This window comes from Pteropus medius, unplaced genomic scaffold (assembly GCF_902729225.1).
Source record: "Pteropus medius unplaced genomic scaffold, Ma_sr-lr_union100, whole genome shotgun sequence".
Classification (NCBI taxonomy): domain Eukaryota; kingdom Metazoa; phylum Chordata; class Mammalia; order Chiroptera; family Pteropodidae; genus Pteropus; species Pteropus medius.
This window is the reverse complement of record NW_024354501.1, coordinates 1728217-1742396: the sequence shown is the minus strand read 5'-3', so window position 1 is coordinate 1742396 and position 14180 is coordinate 1728217. Positions and strand designations below refer to the sequence as shown.

At 55.3% G+C, this 14180-nt stretch overlaps 1 protein-coding gene across 2 annotated transcripts; it reads left to right on the top strand.

Moving 5' to 3' along the window:
• Positions 1-15: 15 nt before the first annotated feature.
• On the top strand, positions 16-12315 carry MPHOSPH10 (M-phase phosphoprotein 10). 2 transcript variants are annotated; one of them, XM_039853448.1, is made up of 11 exons: positions 16-439; positions 1859-2531; positions 3053-3201; positions 3702-3867; positions 4845-4986; positions 5767-5834; positions 6367-6594; positions 9007-9117; positions 10531-10638; positions 11614-11844; positions 12063-12315. In XM_039853448.1, the coding sequence occupies exons 1-11, from the start codon at positions 351-353 to the stop codon at positions 12210-12212; spliced, it is 2115 nt and encodes a 704-aa protein (XP_039709382.1). In that variant the 5' UTR covers positions 16-350; the 3' UTR covers positions 12213-12315. The 2 variants fall into 2 exon arrangements, with proteins under 2 accessions (XP_039709382.1, XP_039709383.1); XM_039853449.1 differs by having other exon boundaries at positions 20-439; positions 6457-6594.
• Positions 12316-14180: the final 1865 nt, after the last annotated feature.

Genomic DNA, 14180 nt, shown 5'->3' with positions numbered 1-14180 from the left:
CATCTTTACAAGGCAAGTACTGAAGCCACTTAGTACAGCCAAAGCGGACCCTTAAAGGGAGGCCGCGTCACCCGTTGTGGGGCCCTCAAGAACGCAAAACAGTGTGCGAAGAGTGTCCAGAGGCGCTCGAGCTGACCGAAGGCCGCTTTAGGTTTCCCAGCCCGGCCGCCCTGCGCCGGCGCAGTGAAGGTCCTCGGGCTGCCATTGGCTCCAGCGCGGGGCGGGTCCGGAACTCGCGTGCCGCGGAACCTTCGCCCCGGGGCCGGCGGGTGCGTGGGGCGCGTCTTCGTGGCGCGGCTTCCGGGTCGTCTTCCTCGGCGTGCGGCGCTGTGTGCGGAGCGGCGGCAGCCATGGCCCCGCGGGTCTGGCGTCGGCGGGCGCTGGAGCGGTGTCTGGGCGCGGTCCGCAAAGCCACCGGCCGGCCGGAGAGCTTCCTCTCGTAAGTGCGCAGGGCCGGGGCTCGGGTTCGGCCCCGGTGTCTGGCGGGCGGGGGCTGCGGGTCCCCGTCGCATCCTGGAGGAGGGGGAAGGTAAAGGGAAGCGCCGATCTCTTTTTCCCACATTTCAGCTCGTTTCCGCGCCGGTAGCTGAGCAGAAGTTTAAACATTGTTCAAGGCTGTGCAGTGCGGATCTCCCGATCGCGTGCTCCTGAAATCATACTAAACTCAGTTATTAACGCCCGGAGCGCTTCTTCGCACGTAGGACTGCCTTTCACCTCCCTTCCCAGCACACACGCTTTGTATTTTGTTGTCGGACTTAAAGTCCGATCTATGAAAATGTGCTTCTCAGATTGCTATTTCGAGCCCGATCTCTCCCTTGAGCGCTAGGCCCACAGCAACCACAGCCGTGGACTCTCAGCATCTCAAATTTAAGATGCCTAGAATGGACCGTTGGTTCCGTTCACCCCCGCAGCCCTGCACTCTGCCCTCCCTGAAATCCTTTCCCGTGCTCCGTCCCCATCTGCCATCCCTGCCTCGGTAAATGGCACCTCTGTCCTTACAGTTCTTCAGACGGTCAGCTAAGCTGCTTTACGTCTTGCTTTTTCTCAGTTCTACGTCTTATGCATTCGCACATCCTGTCAATTCTGTCTCCATACTACATCCCGAATTCCACTGCTTCTCTGTCCACTCGTCAGCCCCCTATTGTCTTTCCGTTTCCTCCATAAGCCACCTTTCCAAAGCGTAAGTTCCCTCATTGTGCTCCTCCACCTAACACCTGATGGCTCCTTTTTACGTTTAACATGGCTGACTCACCGCGGAGCCCTGTGCGATGCGGCTCCCACCTTCCTCCCTAACCTTACCTTTTCCGTCCCCCGCGCTCCAGCCATGCTGGCCTTTCTGTCCGTCAGACTTGCCAAGCTCATTTCCATCTTAGGAAATTTGTTCTTGCTGTCTCCTCTGCCCGGAACACGTATTTCCAGAACTTTATAAGACTGTCTCTTTACGTACAGGTCTCATCTCAGATGTCACAGTCTCTGAGAGGTATTCTCTGTCTTCTCTAGCCAAAGCAAGTGCTGACCGTTGGCTGTTGGAATGAATAGAGTAGCATATGATATAGCAGTGTTGAGAACTTGAGGCTGAGATTCACGATATAACTCTGGGCAGATAGATCTGTAATGGTTTCCCTGCCCAAAATCCGTACAGCAGGTTGACACATCCTTAGCTGACACTCATATTATGGGAGCCGATCAGCGGGATTGTTCGCTCTTGGGGAACAGGATCTATAGTTAAAACGGACATTTCATTCAGATTTGGCTTTGCACAGAGTTGGGCTTTTTTCCCCCTTAAGTTCAGACTGCCGTGCAATCGTTACCTGTTATCATAAATCTCCGTCGACTTCCTCCCCTGCCCCCTCGATAGGGTTCAAGATCAACTGGCATCGGACTTCATTTCTTTAACGAAAGCACTTTATGACTTCAATAAAGCCCTAGAGCATGGCGGTGTCCGCGGGAGTCCCTTACGGAAACTGGTGATAGACAATTTCGATGATGAGCAGATTTGGCAGCAACTGGAAATGCAGAATGAGCCAGTTTTACGATTCTTCGAGAATGCAGTCGGCGACACCATCGAAGACGGAGACATCAGTCTTCTCCCCGAGAACGATGAGCGGGAATGTGAAGAGGGCGACTCAGAGATGGAGGCCGATGGCCAGGAGGACCTAGAACGAGAGGAGGAGGAGGAAGCGCCAGGCCCGGGTGGCGATGATGCCGACGATGACGAGACAGCTCAACGCTCCAGCGAATCCCGTCTGAGGAAAAGCCCGGTTTTCAGCGATGAGGATTCCGACCTTGACTTTGATATCAGCAAATTGGAACAGCAGTGCAAGGTGCAAAACAGAGTGCCTAGGAAACCGAGAGAGAAGTCCGTAGTAGATGATCAATTCTTCAAACTGTCGGAGATGGAGACGTTTTTAGAAACCGTGGAAAAGGAGGAGGAGCGAAGAGGTGACGCCGAGGAGGACGAGATCGATTTTTTCGAAGACGTCGGCTCAGGCGAAGATGAGGGAGGACTATTCGGAAGCGAGAAACTTAAGGTACGGTTCTGGAAGCGGAGAGAAAGAGCACTTCTCCGCTTCCTCAAACTAGTTTTGTTCTGTTTCTCAAGAAGGGGTTTCACATGCCTCAGAACTCCCCAGGGCATCAGCGAAATATTTCAATCAGTTGAAAAACATCAACTGGAAAAATTCAAACAACGCTGTCATTCCTCATCATGAAACACGCGTAGCTTAAGCCCCGTGATCGCATGTCAGATTCCGAATTTTCCCTCAAACGTGTATTTTCAATAAGCACTAGAAACAGTGGGGAAAGGAAGGCGTTGCATATTTAGGCTGGGGCGTTTTGGAAATCATGTAGTTAGAAGGTTTAGGGCTAAATAGCGCGCTCTCTTCTCGGTGATAAACGCATCCATACTTCCGTTCGTCTGGGCTGGCGGTTCTCTGGTTTTCTGGTAGTGTTACAACTGGCTAGTTTCCCTGCGTAATACACACACACACGAGCGTGATCGAACGCATTTTTCTATCCCTAATTAAAGCTTTTAAAAGTCGTTTTGTTTCAGTCAGGTAAAAGTTCCAGAAACCTGCAATACCAAGATTTCTTTGACCCAGTCGAAAGTGACGAAGACGGAGCAGGTGTTCGTGACGATAAGCTGAGTTCAGACGAAGAGGAAGAAGTCGCTGAAGAAGGAGAAGGAGACATTTCCGAAACGTGAGTCTTCTGACTGACTCATCCTTTATGTGGTAGGCGGGAGCTGCCCGGTCACATCTGTGTCCTCGTAGTTGTCAGATACATTTGTCCTAAGAAGTTAGGTTCCCTAAGGTGAAATAGTAGATTCTCGAAGATGACCTGGTCTTAAGATGGGAGAAGGTCTCTCAATTTAAAGACTCATAGAGACCACCCACCGGCGGTAGTAATCAAACCTTTATTACAGGAAACTGATTTGATTGTTTTTCTGCCCGTAAAAATACCCTATTGGTATTTTTGTGGGATAGATTCGTATGGATGAAGAATTTATTTTCTTTGCGTTGGACACTTTGTTCTGTTTCACCTAAATGTCTTTCTGTTGTTCCTTAGTAACTGAATGACGTTAGAAATTCTGAGTATTTAGTTGCATTTGTTATACAGAAGAAAGCTTTAATGACTAGACAATCAGTTTGTTTTCTCATGAAAGTGGCGTTTTTCCATTCATAAGCGTTTTTGTGTTACAGGGATGAAGGCGATGACCTTGAACAAAGTGAAGACAGTGGGCAACGTAAAGAAACCGTGAAAAGAGTGACTTTCGCTTTGCCAGATGACGAAGAAGATACAGATGTCTTCACTGTACAGAAAGAGTCCGATGAAGTTAAATCCTCTTTTGAAAAGAGACAGGAAAAGGTACCAAATAGGCATTTAAGGAATTTTTTATGCAGAGGGATAAAAATCTGAAATAGCACAGTCCAAGACCAGCCCTGAGAACAGCGAACTGGACCTCGTCGTCTTGACTCAGGATCAGGAAATCTATTTAATCCTCGGTCGTAAGAGGTTAGGGAGAAAAACCTTATGGTCACCTCCATAGTATCAAAAAGACCCTCGATGCAATCGAATGTTCATTCCTAATTTTTTTCATTCCTAGCGAAATACAGATACATCTAGGCAAAAGGCGCCATCGTGCTTCTTGGTATAATTTTCGAAACATCCCTTTCAAATCGAGAATGAGACAAAATGTCCATTCTCACCATCACTGCCGTTGCTTACCGTTCTTGTCTGAGTGTTAGCCAGCGCAGCTCCAAAGGAAAAACATGGGAAAACCCGAATCGTAAGCGTTAGCGTTTGCGGAGGGTCCCGGGAAAACCAAGCAGACGAACTGAAAAGCAGTTGGGAAAAATAAGCGAGTTCCCTCCGGGAGCCGAAGAGGCCGGCGCCGTGCTCGCTCTCGGCCACTGCAGAGCTTGTCCTTAGATGTTAGAGACCCTTCGAATTGGGAGTGGAGCCAGGCAGCAGGCGCCACCAGACACTAATGTAATCAGATCGCTGCTGAATCTCAGATGCTCTAATAGTTAAAATTGAGAGTGGCTTGTGAATAGATAGATCCTTTGACTACAGTAGAGCCTAGAAATATACCTGAATGCTTCTGGAGGAGTTCAGTGTGTTATAAATACGGTGTTTCACGTCCTTGGGGAAAAGAGGCCATCGGCAGCTCCTCCGCCACCTCGGGTGACGGGAAAGGCAGTCACCGTCGGTGCAATTAAAAGGTGGCAAGGACGACAGAATTGCATTGAGGAACAATCCATTTTAAACATATTAGTTGCTTTTACGCAACTCTGCATCTGATTTTGTTGCCTCAACGTGTGATAACGTTTTGTCTTTCTCAGATGAATGAAAAAATTGCGTCTTTAGAAAAAGAGTTGTTGGAAAAAAAACCTTGGCAGCTTCAAGGGGAAGTGACAGCACAGAAGCGACCAGAAAACAGCCTCCTGGAGGAGACGCTGCACTTCGATCACGCCGTGCGCATGGGTGCGTGTGCCCGGGCCCCGCCGCGCCCGCCCCCGCGCTCGGCCTGCCGCTCCAGGCCACGGACACACTTGGGGGACATTTCTTCCCCCCCAGCTCTTTATTTTAAAAACCTGCCAATAGAAAAGAGTTGAAAGAACGGCACGGCGAACACGCGTGTGCCACTCGGCCGGGCCACCGTTCGTTCCCACGTCGCCGTGTTCGCGTTCTGTCCCCTGTGCACGTGTACGACTGTGTGTGCACTTCCCCCCCCGAATCATTTGAAACTAAGTTGCCGATGTCACGACACTTCACGCCCGAGTACTTTTACGCGTCCCGTCTAAAAACTAGGACGTTTTCCTGTACAGCCAACGCCATGAATCCGCCAGTAGGCTGATGGCACCTCATGCACGGGTTTCTGCACGGGTCCGTTTACAATGGCCGCTGTCACTGTCCGCGCTGTGTACCCTGCGAAGTCCAGTCAGAGACTCTAGTCACTGCATCCAGTTCTTTCCTGTGCCCATTAAATCAAAATGCATTTCCTTTCCGTTCAGTGCGAGAGGTCCCGAGGTGCTGGGGGGTACGTGTCGGCGCGCACTCCCACGGGCGCTCCAGCACCGGGCTGGTTCAGACAGATGGGTGACCCGTCCCCCCACTGTCTGATTCGGGAGGTGCGGGCTGGGGTCCGCGAATTCACGTTTCTAGTAAGTTCCCGGGCGTCAATGCTGCTGGTCCGAGGGGCACCCGTGAGAAGCGCAGGTCTGGTTTTGTCTGCCTAACGCGTGCGTGTCTCGTTTCCGTTAGCGCCTGTGATCACAGAGGAAACCACGCTTCAACTCGAAGACATCATTAAGCAGAGGATAAGAGATCAGGTCAGTAAGAATGGAATTTAACTGGAAATTCACCGAAATTGGTAGAAATACTATGCGAATGTCCTGGGAATAAGAATAACACTGTTTTCTTAGAAGCTTTGTATCAGTTTTTCATTTGAAAGCCTTAAATTTATGCTAAAGGTATCCTCAGCTTTTGTCGTGTGAGGCTGTCTTTCACGTGTACCCGGGAAGACGGGTGTCACGCAGAGGACAAAGGGGTGGCCAGAGCCATCGCCAGTCTCCCTCATGCCTTGCTGACCCGTCGGGTGGTGCGGGATGGAGCCGTCGGAGGTGGCAGTTGCGGCGACTGGTATCTGACTCGACATCGTCACACATGGGACCCGTGGTCCAGGCATAGTATCTGGTGTGGCAAATGAGGGTCTTTTGTTATTTCAAATGTTAAAAACCTAGCAGAGAGTTTTTGTTTAAGAATTGGTTTTATTTTGTAAACGCAGAATAAAACGTGGGCGTACGACCACAGCAAGAGTTGGCTTTACATCGTGTATGTTTTTGGTGCAATTTGCTTCCTCAGGAGTGGTATTCCAGAGGCACATTCCTGAATGAGCCTAGAAAGAAGCGACACATTGTGTTCATCCATGTTCGCCCGTCTTTCATGTTTCAGGCTTGGGACGACGTCGTCCGTAAAGAGAAACCTAAAGAGGATGCGTATGAATATAAAAAGCGCTTAACGCTGGACCACGAGAAGAGCAAACTGAGCCTTGCTGAAATTTACGAACAGGAATACATCAAACTCAGCCAGGTGAGGCGGTCACCGAGGCAGCGGGGCGGAGCGCCGCCCTGGGGTGCCACCGTGATGGCCGAAACACTCAGGACACAAGTCCCGCTCTGGGGTCACCGCGTCTCAGTGTGAGGCTCTGGGGTCACCGCGTCTCAGTGTGAGGCGGCGAGCTGGGACCAGCGGGGCTGTAGTGGTGCCACTGCAGTTAGCCACTGGTCGCCTGAACTGTCACAGCTAGTTATGAACTTTCCAGCAGTTATTCTAGTGCTGCAATTTTAAAATCATTTCTCATTTATGTTTTTGAACTTACTGATCTGTTTTATAAGATTATCTGTGAATTCATTCAGACTTCTGGGTCTGGTAGGTTTTTGTTTTTCGCATTTTTGTCTCTTTAGAGTCTTAAAAAATATCTCTGGTTAAATAGGACGAAGTCGTTTCTAAAAATATTATATTCCCAATGTAATCATTGTGGATTACTCCTTTGCACTGGACTCGTTAGCGACGTGGTCAGTGTGTGCTTGGGGATGACCAGACAGTTTTACTCTGCAAAAGCCCTTTAGGATCCCCCCAAGGTTTCGTCAGTTAGTGCCACTTGTACAGCAAGAGTGATTATCGCCCTTGACGCTGCCGTGAAGTTGAAAGGCTGAGAGGTCGGAGTAAAAGCCTTTCTGGCATCTGCGACCCACGGTGGCAGTCGAAGGGACGTGGGCACATCCCCAGGTGCTCATCGAGCATCACCCAGGTACTTCGAGGAGAGCCAGTACGGACGGAAAGCAGTCGGTAACAGAGTTAAAGGCGAAACAGGTGGCAGGCTGCCTGCCAGCTCTGTAAACGTGAGATTTCTCTATTCCACGGGTGTCCACATCCAGGTCACAAGGTGTTGAGTATGCACTCAACGCAGGCTGATTCTGGACCCGTTCCACTAGGAGTCAGTCTTGGGCGACCAGTGTTTCCCGACGTTTGGCGTCCACGCTAGAGGTCATGGGCAGGACGATGGGGAACAGCACGTGGGTGACCCTCTACTCTGGGTTGTCTGTGTAATGTGTGCTCAGGAAAAGGCTGCGTACCACGATTTCACAGGCGTTTTTACCTGGGATGAGGCAAAACACTATATTTAGGATAAAAAAAAAAGCGTGAGTTAAGTTAAAATAGTTAGAAGCGGTAGCCGGTGCTCGGATGGGGCTGGAAGGCGGGCTCTGGTGACGGACAGTGGGGGCGGACCCGGGTGCCTCTCTGGCCTCGGGTCCCGGGGGCCGTCACTTCCCAGTTTTGTTTCTGTCTTCACAGAAGAGCCGAGAGTAAACAGCCAGGCTCGGCCTTTCAGACAAGCGTTTGGGCAGGGAGATGGAAAAGCGTAAAGGAGGCTTTTTGTTAGTACAATAAAAACTGCTGATTTTTTCCAATTCGATTTCATCAGAATTATCTTTAAGAAATTACATATTAACTAAAACAAAACGGGCCCCGTAATGCGAGTGGACATTTGGCCGATTTTGCTGAGTCCTCGTTAGCACCTTCGTTCTGTTTTTTATTGTTGAGGCGAGATCGATAGTACAAAATTAACCGTTTTCAAGTGAATGATTCAGGGGCGCCGAGCACACGCACAGTGCTGTGCAGCTGCTGCCGTCCCCCGAAGGTGGCCTCCTGCCCCCCGCCCGTCCCCATTAAGCAGTTGCTCTCCACCCCTCCCGCACCCCAGGCCCTGACGCCGCCGGGCTCGGATTTACCTGCTCCAGGTATTCCCTGTGAATGGAATCCACAGCATGGGACCTTTCGTGTCTCGCTCCGGGTAGCGTAACGTTTTCCAGACCGTGGCACGTGTCGGCACTTCATCTCTCTCTCATGGCCGAGTGACATACATTGTGTGTAGATGGCACAGTTCATTTACTCGTCAGCAGTTGACAAGCTTCAGGGCCACGCGTGCCCTTCGGCTGCTGGGAACAGTGCCGCCGTGAGCTGCGCGCACGCGTACTTGCTGGGGTGCCTGATGCTTCTCGGGAGCAGGGCTGCGTGTGCAGTGCTGGCGTGTCTGGTGGCCCTGGCTCCTCGAGGCCCTGCGGGACACCTGCGCTGTGGCCCACTGGCGACACGCAGGGGCCCCGGATTTCAGCCTCACCGGCTCTCGCCATCTCCCTTGTGGAGTGAGGCCCCCTGGTGGGAACAGCTGGCTCCTGGCAGCAGGGAATTGAGGTGCAGGTTCCGGATGTGGGCGGTGGCGGCCGCCGCAGCACCCAGAGTGCACCGCGCGCTGCTGCTTCGGGCGGGGCTGGCGCCATCGTCATCGCGGAGTCCCCACGTTGATTCTGCCCCGGATGTCCCCCTGGGGCAGGAGCCGTGAAGAGGGAGGGCGGGCCGCCCCGCTGGCCTGGCCGGGTGCTTTGTCCTGGGATGAGTGTTAAGCCGCACGGTCTGATGATGCCGAACTTTCGTCCTAAGCAAAAAACGGTCGAAGAGGAAAACCCGGAGCACGTGGAAATTCAGAAGATGATGGATTCCCTCTTCCTGAAGCTGGACGCCCTCTCCAACTTCCACTTCACGCCCAGACCGGTACGTTGGCGCCCCGGGCGCAGACAGCGCCGGCGTGACCTTGACTCTGACTCGGAGCTTCTGTGCGTCTGCCTTTCCCCGACGCGTCCCGCCTGGTGGAGCCCCACGGGCTTCCGCGCTGTCACAGAGCGCAGCGGTCTCTGCTTTCTCAGGGCCGAACGGTATCCCGTTGTGTGTGTGTGTGTGTGCACGCATGTGCGTTCGCGTGTGTGCGTGTGTATGCACGCATGTGCGTTTGCATGTGTGCGTGTCCACGCATGTGCGTTTGCGCGTGTGTGTGCGTGTGCGTTTGCGTGTGTGTGTGTGTGCATGCATGTCACATTTCCAGTCACCCGCCAGTGGGAACACAGTTTGCTTCCGTGTCTCGGCCACTGTGAACGCCGCAGAGGTGCAGCTGTCTCTGAGCCCCGGGGCCACAGCTTCTCTGCGGGTGGACAGAGCCCCTGGCTGGGACCTCTGCTAGGTGCCCCTGCGAGGACGAACTCGGCCCACGACCATCACCCATCGGTCCCCTGAGAAGGGTCGATCTGCGTCAGCAGCATCTCGATGCCATCAGCGCCCGCTACGGGCACCAATTAAGACGTTAAGTCTTAACCCACGGAACACGGAGGCGGCTGTGACCGGTTGTGCAGATGAGGGGGCAGGGCTCAGGGGACGGCAGGCTCGGGGACCTACCTCTGGGCCGTGCTCTGCACCACAGGCGGCTCCCCGGGCCCCCGCCCGCCCGGCTCCCCGCGGCTTGGCTCAGCCCAGCTTCTTGTCCTGCTCACCGCCGTCTGTGGAGCCACCAGCCGTGCCCGTGCCGTCCCCCTTGCCCCTCGGCGTCTGTCGTGTCGGGACGGGACGAGCCGGACGGGTCTGGAGGTCAGAAGCCTGGGTGTGCCCTGTGCCCGGCCCAGCTGAAACTCGGGCACGGGGCTCCACGTCCCGTCTGGCAGGTGATCTCCAAGACGCCTTCTGTCCTTGCGACTGGGTACTGCGTCTTCCCTGACAGACAGTGAGCTTTCGCCACCTGCTTCTCTGTTCGTGCTCCATCGAGGTGTCATTTCCACAACGGGAACCGTCTTTAGTCATAGGGAAAAAATATGTTTATAGAAACAGGCGGATCACGTTAAAGCGTGGTGCGGGGAGAGTGTGCGCACGTGGCAGGGACCCATAGTTCAGCGGATGAAGGGACGGGTGTCTGTGTCGGACCTTGGAGAAGCGAGTGCTCCCAGGGTGGCGTGGAGACAGGCAGGGCCCGAGAAGACTCGGGGACCACGCGGTCGCCAGCTTGCTTGTTCCAGGCCACATACCTCACGCTGCAAGAACCTCCATGAAGCATTTTAGAAATTATATTTTAGTCGTTCCCAGTTCAGGTGTTTTACGTCGGGACTGCTCATGGCTTCCTGTTGAATGTGCCGTCTCTTCCAGCCTGTTCCAGATATTAAAGTTGTGTCAAACCTGCCGGCCGTGACCATGGAGGAGGTGGCCCCAGTGAGTGCGAGTGACGCAGCGCTCCTGGCCCCAGAGGAGGTCAAGGTGAGGGGCCGTGTGGGGACGCCACGTGTCTGTCTGCGTGTCGCTGTGCATGGCCGGGTCCCCGCTTAATGGAGTTTTCCTTGAGTTCGTAGTTTTTATTGTACCTCTAAGTGTAATCGGACTGATAGCGTCACGTAACATTCAGGCGCCAAGCGTCACGTAACATTCAGGCGCCAGCCTTCTCTACTCGAGTATTTTCATGAATTATGGTGAAGGCCGTTGGTAAGTGTCCAGGGTCAGGACGTCGCCATGATCCGGAATGAAAACCAGCAGCGCTAGGTGTGGCTGTGAGGCTTAAACGCTCTGCACGTGTAGCTCGCATGCTAGTGCCCTTTCTCCCGCACGTCCCCCCACACTGCACCCAGGTAACATGACGGAGCGGGGACCGGGGCACGGAGCCCGGGTCCTGGGGGTGCCGCACGCGCCTCATGCCGCAGGCCCTCCGAGCAAAGGCGGGCGCTCACGCTCAGTCACTGCGGCTTCTGCCCGGGCCTTCCCGGCTCCTTGTCCCTTCTCTCTTGCTGAGCCACGCCCACCCCCACCCCCACGGGTGACAGCCCTGGCAGCTCGGCTGGCATCTGAGAAGAGAGGAAGTCGATCCTCACTGGGTGGACCCCGTCCATCGCTGGGAACCCTGCGTCAGCCCCGTGGCCCCAGCTCAGGCTCAGCCTCACGTGTGGCCTAAAGCCCGGGCCGGCGCCCGGGCGCTGTGGGGGGCTCGCTCTGGCAGGGTGGGCGGATGGGGGCGGCTTGCCAGCCCAGCCTCCCGGCCGCCCCGTGAAGTGCCGTGGGCCCCAGAGCATCACTCGGCGTCTGCTCCGTCCGCGCCTTTGAGGTCGGAGCCGAGGTGCCGGTGCGGGTTAGGGTCACTGTCGGCCACGGACGCGCTGCCCCGGCCACGTCCCGTGGCCTCGCTCCGTCCGGGTTCTCTGGCGGGTCGGGCTGACCGATGCGCTGGTGGCCGTGTCTTAACAGGAGAAGAATAAAGCCGGAGACGTGAAAGGCAGCGCTGAGAAAACGGCCACAGACAGGAAGCGAGAGAGGAGGAAGAGGAAGCACCTGCGGCGCCTGAGCCTGCGGGCGCGGGCGCAGCGGGCGCGGGCCCTGGCCCAGGGCGGCGCGGCCGGAGCCGGGCAGCCCAGCTCCGCGGCCGCCTCGCAGCAGCTGGCGCGGCTGGCCAGGGCGGGCCGCGCCTCGCTCTTGAAGGTAGGGCCGCGAGGGGCGCCCGGGACGTGAGGGGCGGCGGGAGCTCTGGGGGACGGCAGAGCCGGGGACCCCTCCGAGCACCGCGGCCGCGCAGAAGCGTGGGGCCTCGTGCCGGCTGCTTCCCTCTGCTCCGTCCGGCCCTTCCCCGCGGGACCCCGTTCTCAGACTTGTCACCTAGAAGCGCATGTCGTACTTGAGCGTGCCGCGTTTAATTGCAGGATGAAGGGAAAGACAAAGCCTTGAAGTCGTCGCAAGCATTCTTTTCGAAATTACAAGATCAGGTGAAGATGCAAATCAGCGATGCCAAGAAGACGGAAAAGAAGAAGAAGAAGAAGCAGGATCTTTCCGTTCATAAGCTGAAGCTGTGAGACGTCGTGAACGCGGTGTAAATATTATCCCGTGAGCCTGTTCTGCCATTGTCCCGTTTTATAAATAAAAGTTTTGAGAACTTTTCCTGGCACGGAGGGCAGACGCTTGAGAATTGCACGCTGTGAAAAGACAGACTCCAAATCCCGGCTTATTGTGGGTGTGAAGCAGGAGCGAGCTTCCGAGGCCACCGGCCAGTGAGCAGGGGCTGGCCCGCGGGCCGAGGGGCACGGGGCCAGCCACCCCCGCCGCAGCCGGCCGCCTGCAGCAGACGCCCTCCCTCTGGGGCCTGGGGTGTCCTCTCCCGCTGCCTGTCCGTGCACGGGCTCACGCCTGTCCCCGCGGGAGATGGCTTCATGCCCTGAGCCGAGGCTTTGTACGCTGTTGGGTCGAGGACGGGTGTGACCCACACGTGACGGAAGATGAGGACAGCGGGGAAGGTACACTGCCGTCGGCAGCTCATGGCTTCAATCTCCCACCAGGGAAAACCGCCCATTCCCTGGGAGGGTCTGGGGCTGCTTTTGGTGGGGTCGCCTGCAGCCTCGGGCAGGGAACCGGCCTGCTCGGCCTGCCTCGGGCACACGCCCTGCCACCCTTCCTGCTGCTGTTTGTTCTGCCTCCGGGTCTCTGGCATGTCCAGCGCCTCCCCTCCGTCCCCTCTGCTCGAAGTTAGCCGTTACGGTGGGGTCCCTCCTTCCCACGCTCTCAAACTGTAACCCCTCCCGCCCTCGCCATGACGCTGCTGGCTCCGTCGTGCTCCAAAGCACCCGTCTTTCTATTCTCCGTGTGCTTTATTTTTTGTTTTTTTCTCTTTCTCTTTCTCCACCAGAGTGTATTCTTTATGAAGGCAGAGACCCCCCCACCTCCACGGTCATAGCCGTGTCGTCAGCATCGGGACACTGCCTAACGAGGCAGCACTCAGTACGCGTTTGCGGGTGACTCCTGCGTGGGCGTCCTGTTCCCTAGGGCTTGTTCCTTCATGCCTTTGTCCGACATGTCTTTGTGGAACAGCCACCCAGAGCAGGCAGAGGCGGAGGACCACACACACGGGGCCCCGTGCTCAAAGCTTGCGTCCTGGGTCATTCGTGGGGACGCTGGAAGGAGCTGGTCTCTGCATAAGAGCTGACGGGTAACCTTCCACTGGTTTTCAGCGGTTAGACATAGCCACTGATACATCAAATTATATGCCCTCAAAGTGTGCCAAGAACAAAAGCCATGAACACCCCGAACTCGCCACTCCCTCATTCCGGTAGCTCTCCATCACCCACAGTTTCACTTTCCACCGTTTGTCACCTGTGGCCAATTAGTCTGAAAATGTTACATAGAAAATTCCAGAAGTAAACAACTCGTAAGTTTTACGTTGCCTGCCTTCTGTGTAGTGTTGAAATCTTGCAAAGACCCGCTCAGACCTGCCCCTGAGTGAATCAACCCTTCGTGCATGGAATGCACAGTGTAGACGCCCCGCGGATTAGTCACTTAGCCCTCTTGGTGGTCAGACCACATTCACACGACTTAGCACAGTGGACTGTTACAATTCTATTTTATTCTCGTTCATCTCTCACCGTGTTAGTTCGTAAGTGGCACCGCATCACAGGGATGCGCATATAGGAAAAACACATTATATACAGGGCCAGGCACCGTGGCGGGTTCAGGCATCAGTGGGCATGGACCGCGACGCCGCGGATAAGCGGGACCTCTGTACTTGAGCGCATTTTATTACCCCTTCGCCCGTGAGGTCAGTCACCCCTGCTGCATCGGGGCGGCGGCGAACAGCCCATGCTTTGCAAAGCCCAGCGGCGCTGCTGCGTGGAGGCCACACCTGTGTCCCCCCGCAGCTTCCCTTGGACACTGACCGCGCCCCCAGCCGGCGCCCCTCCGCGGGCGGGGAAGGGGCTCCCTCCGCGCGCACGTGCAGGGCCGCACCTGCGCTCGGCTCCCCCAGGTGCGAAGCGGCGGAGGCGCCCGGCGGC

Bases quoted from the DNA above. Each gene is read 5' to 3' on its own strand.
- MPHOSPH10 (XM_039853448.1), top strand. From the start codon at position 351: ATGGCCCCGCGGGTCTGGCGTCGGCGGGCGCTGGAGCGGTGTCTGGGC. The intron at 2,532-3,052 runs GTACGGTTCTGG...GTTTTGTTTCAG, and splicing joins TCGGAAGCGAGAAACTTAAG to TCAGGTAAAAGTTCCAGAAA. The intron at 4,987-5,766 runs GTGCGTGTGCCC...CGTTTCCGTTAG, and splicing joins CGATCACGCCGTGCGCATGG to CGCCTGTGATCACAGAGGAA.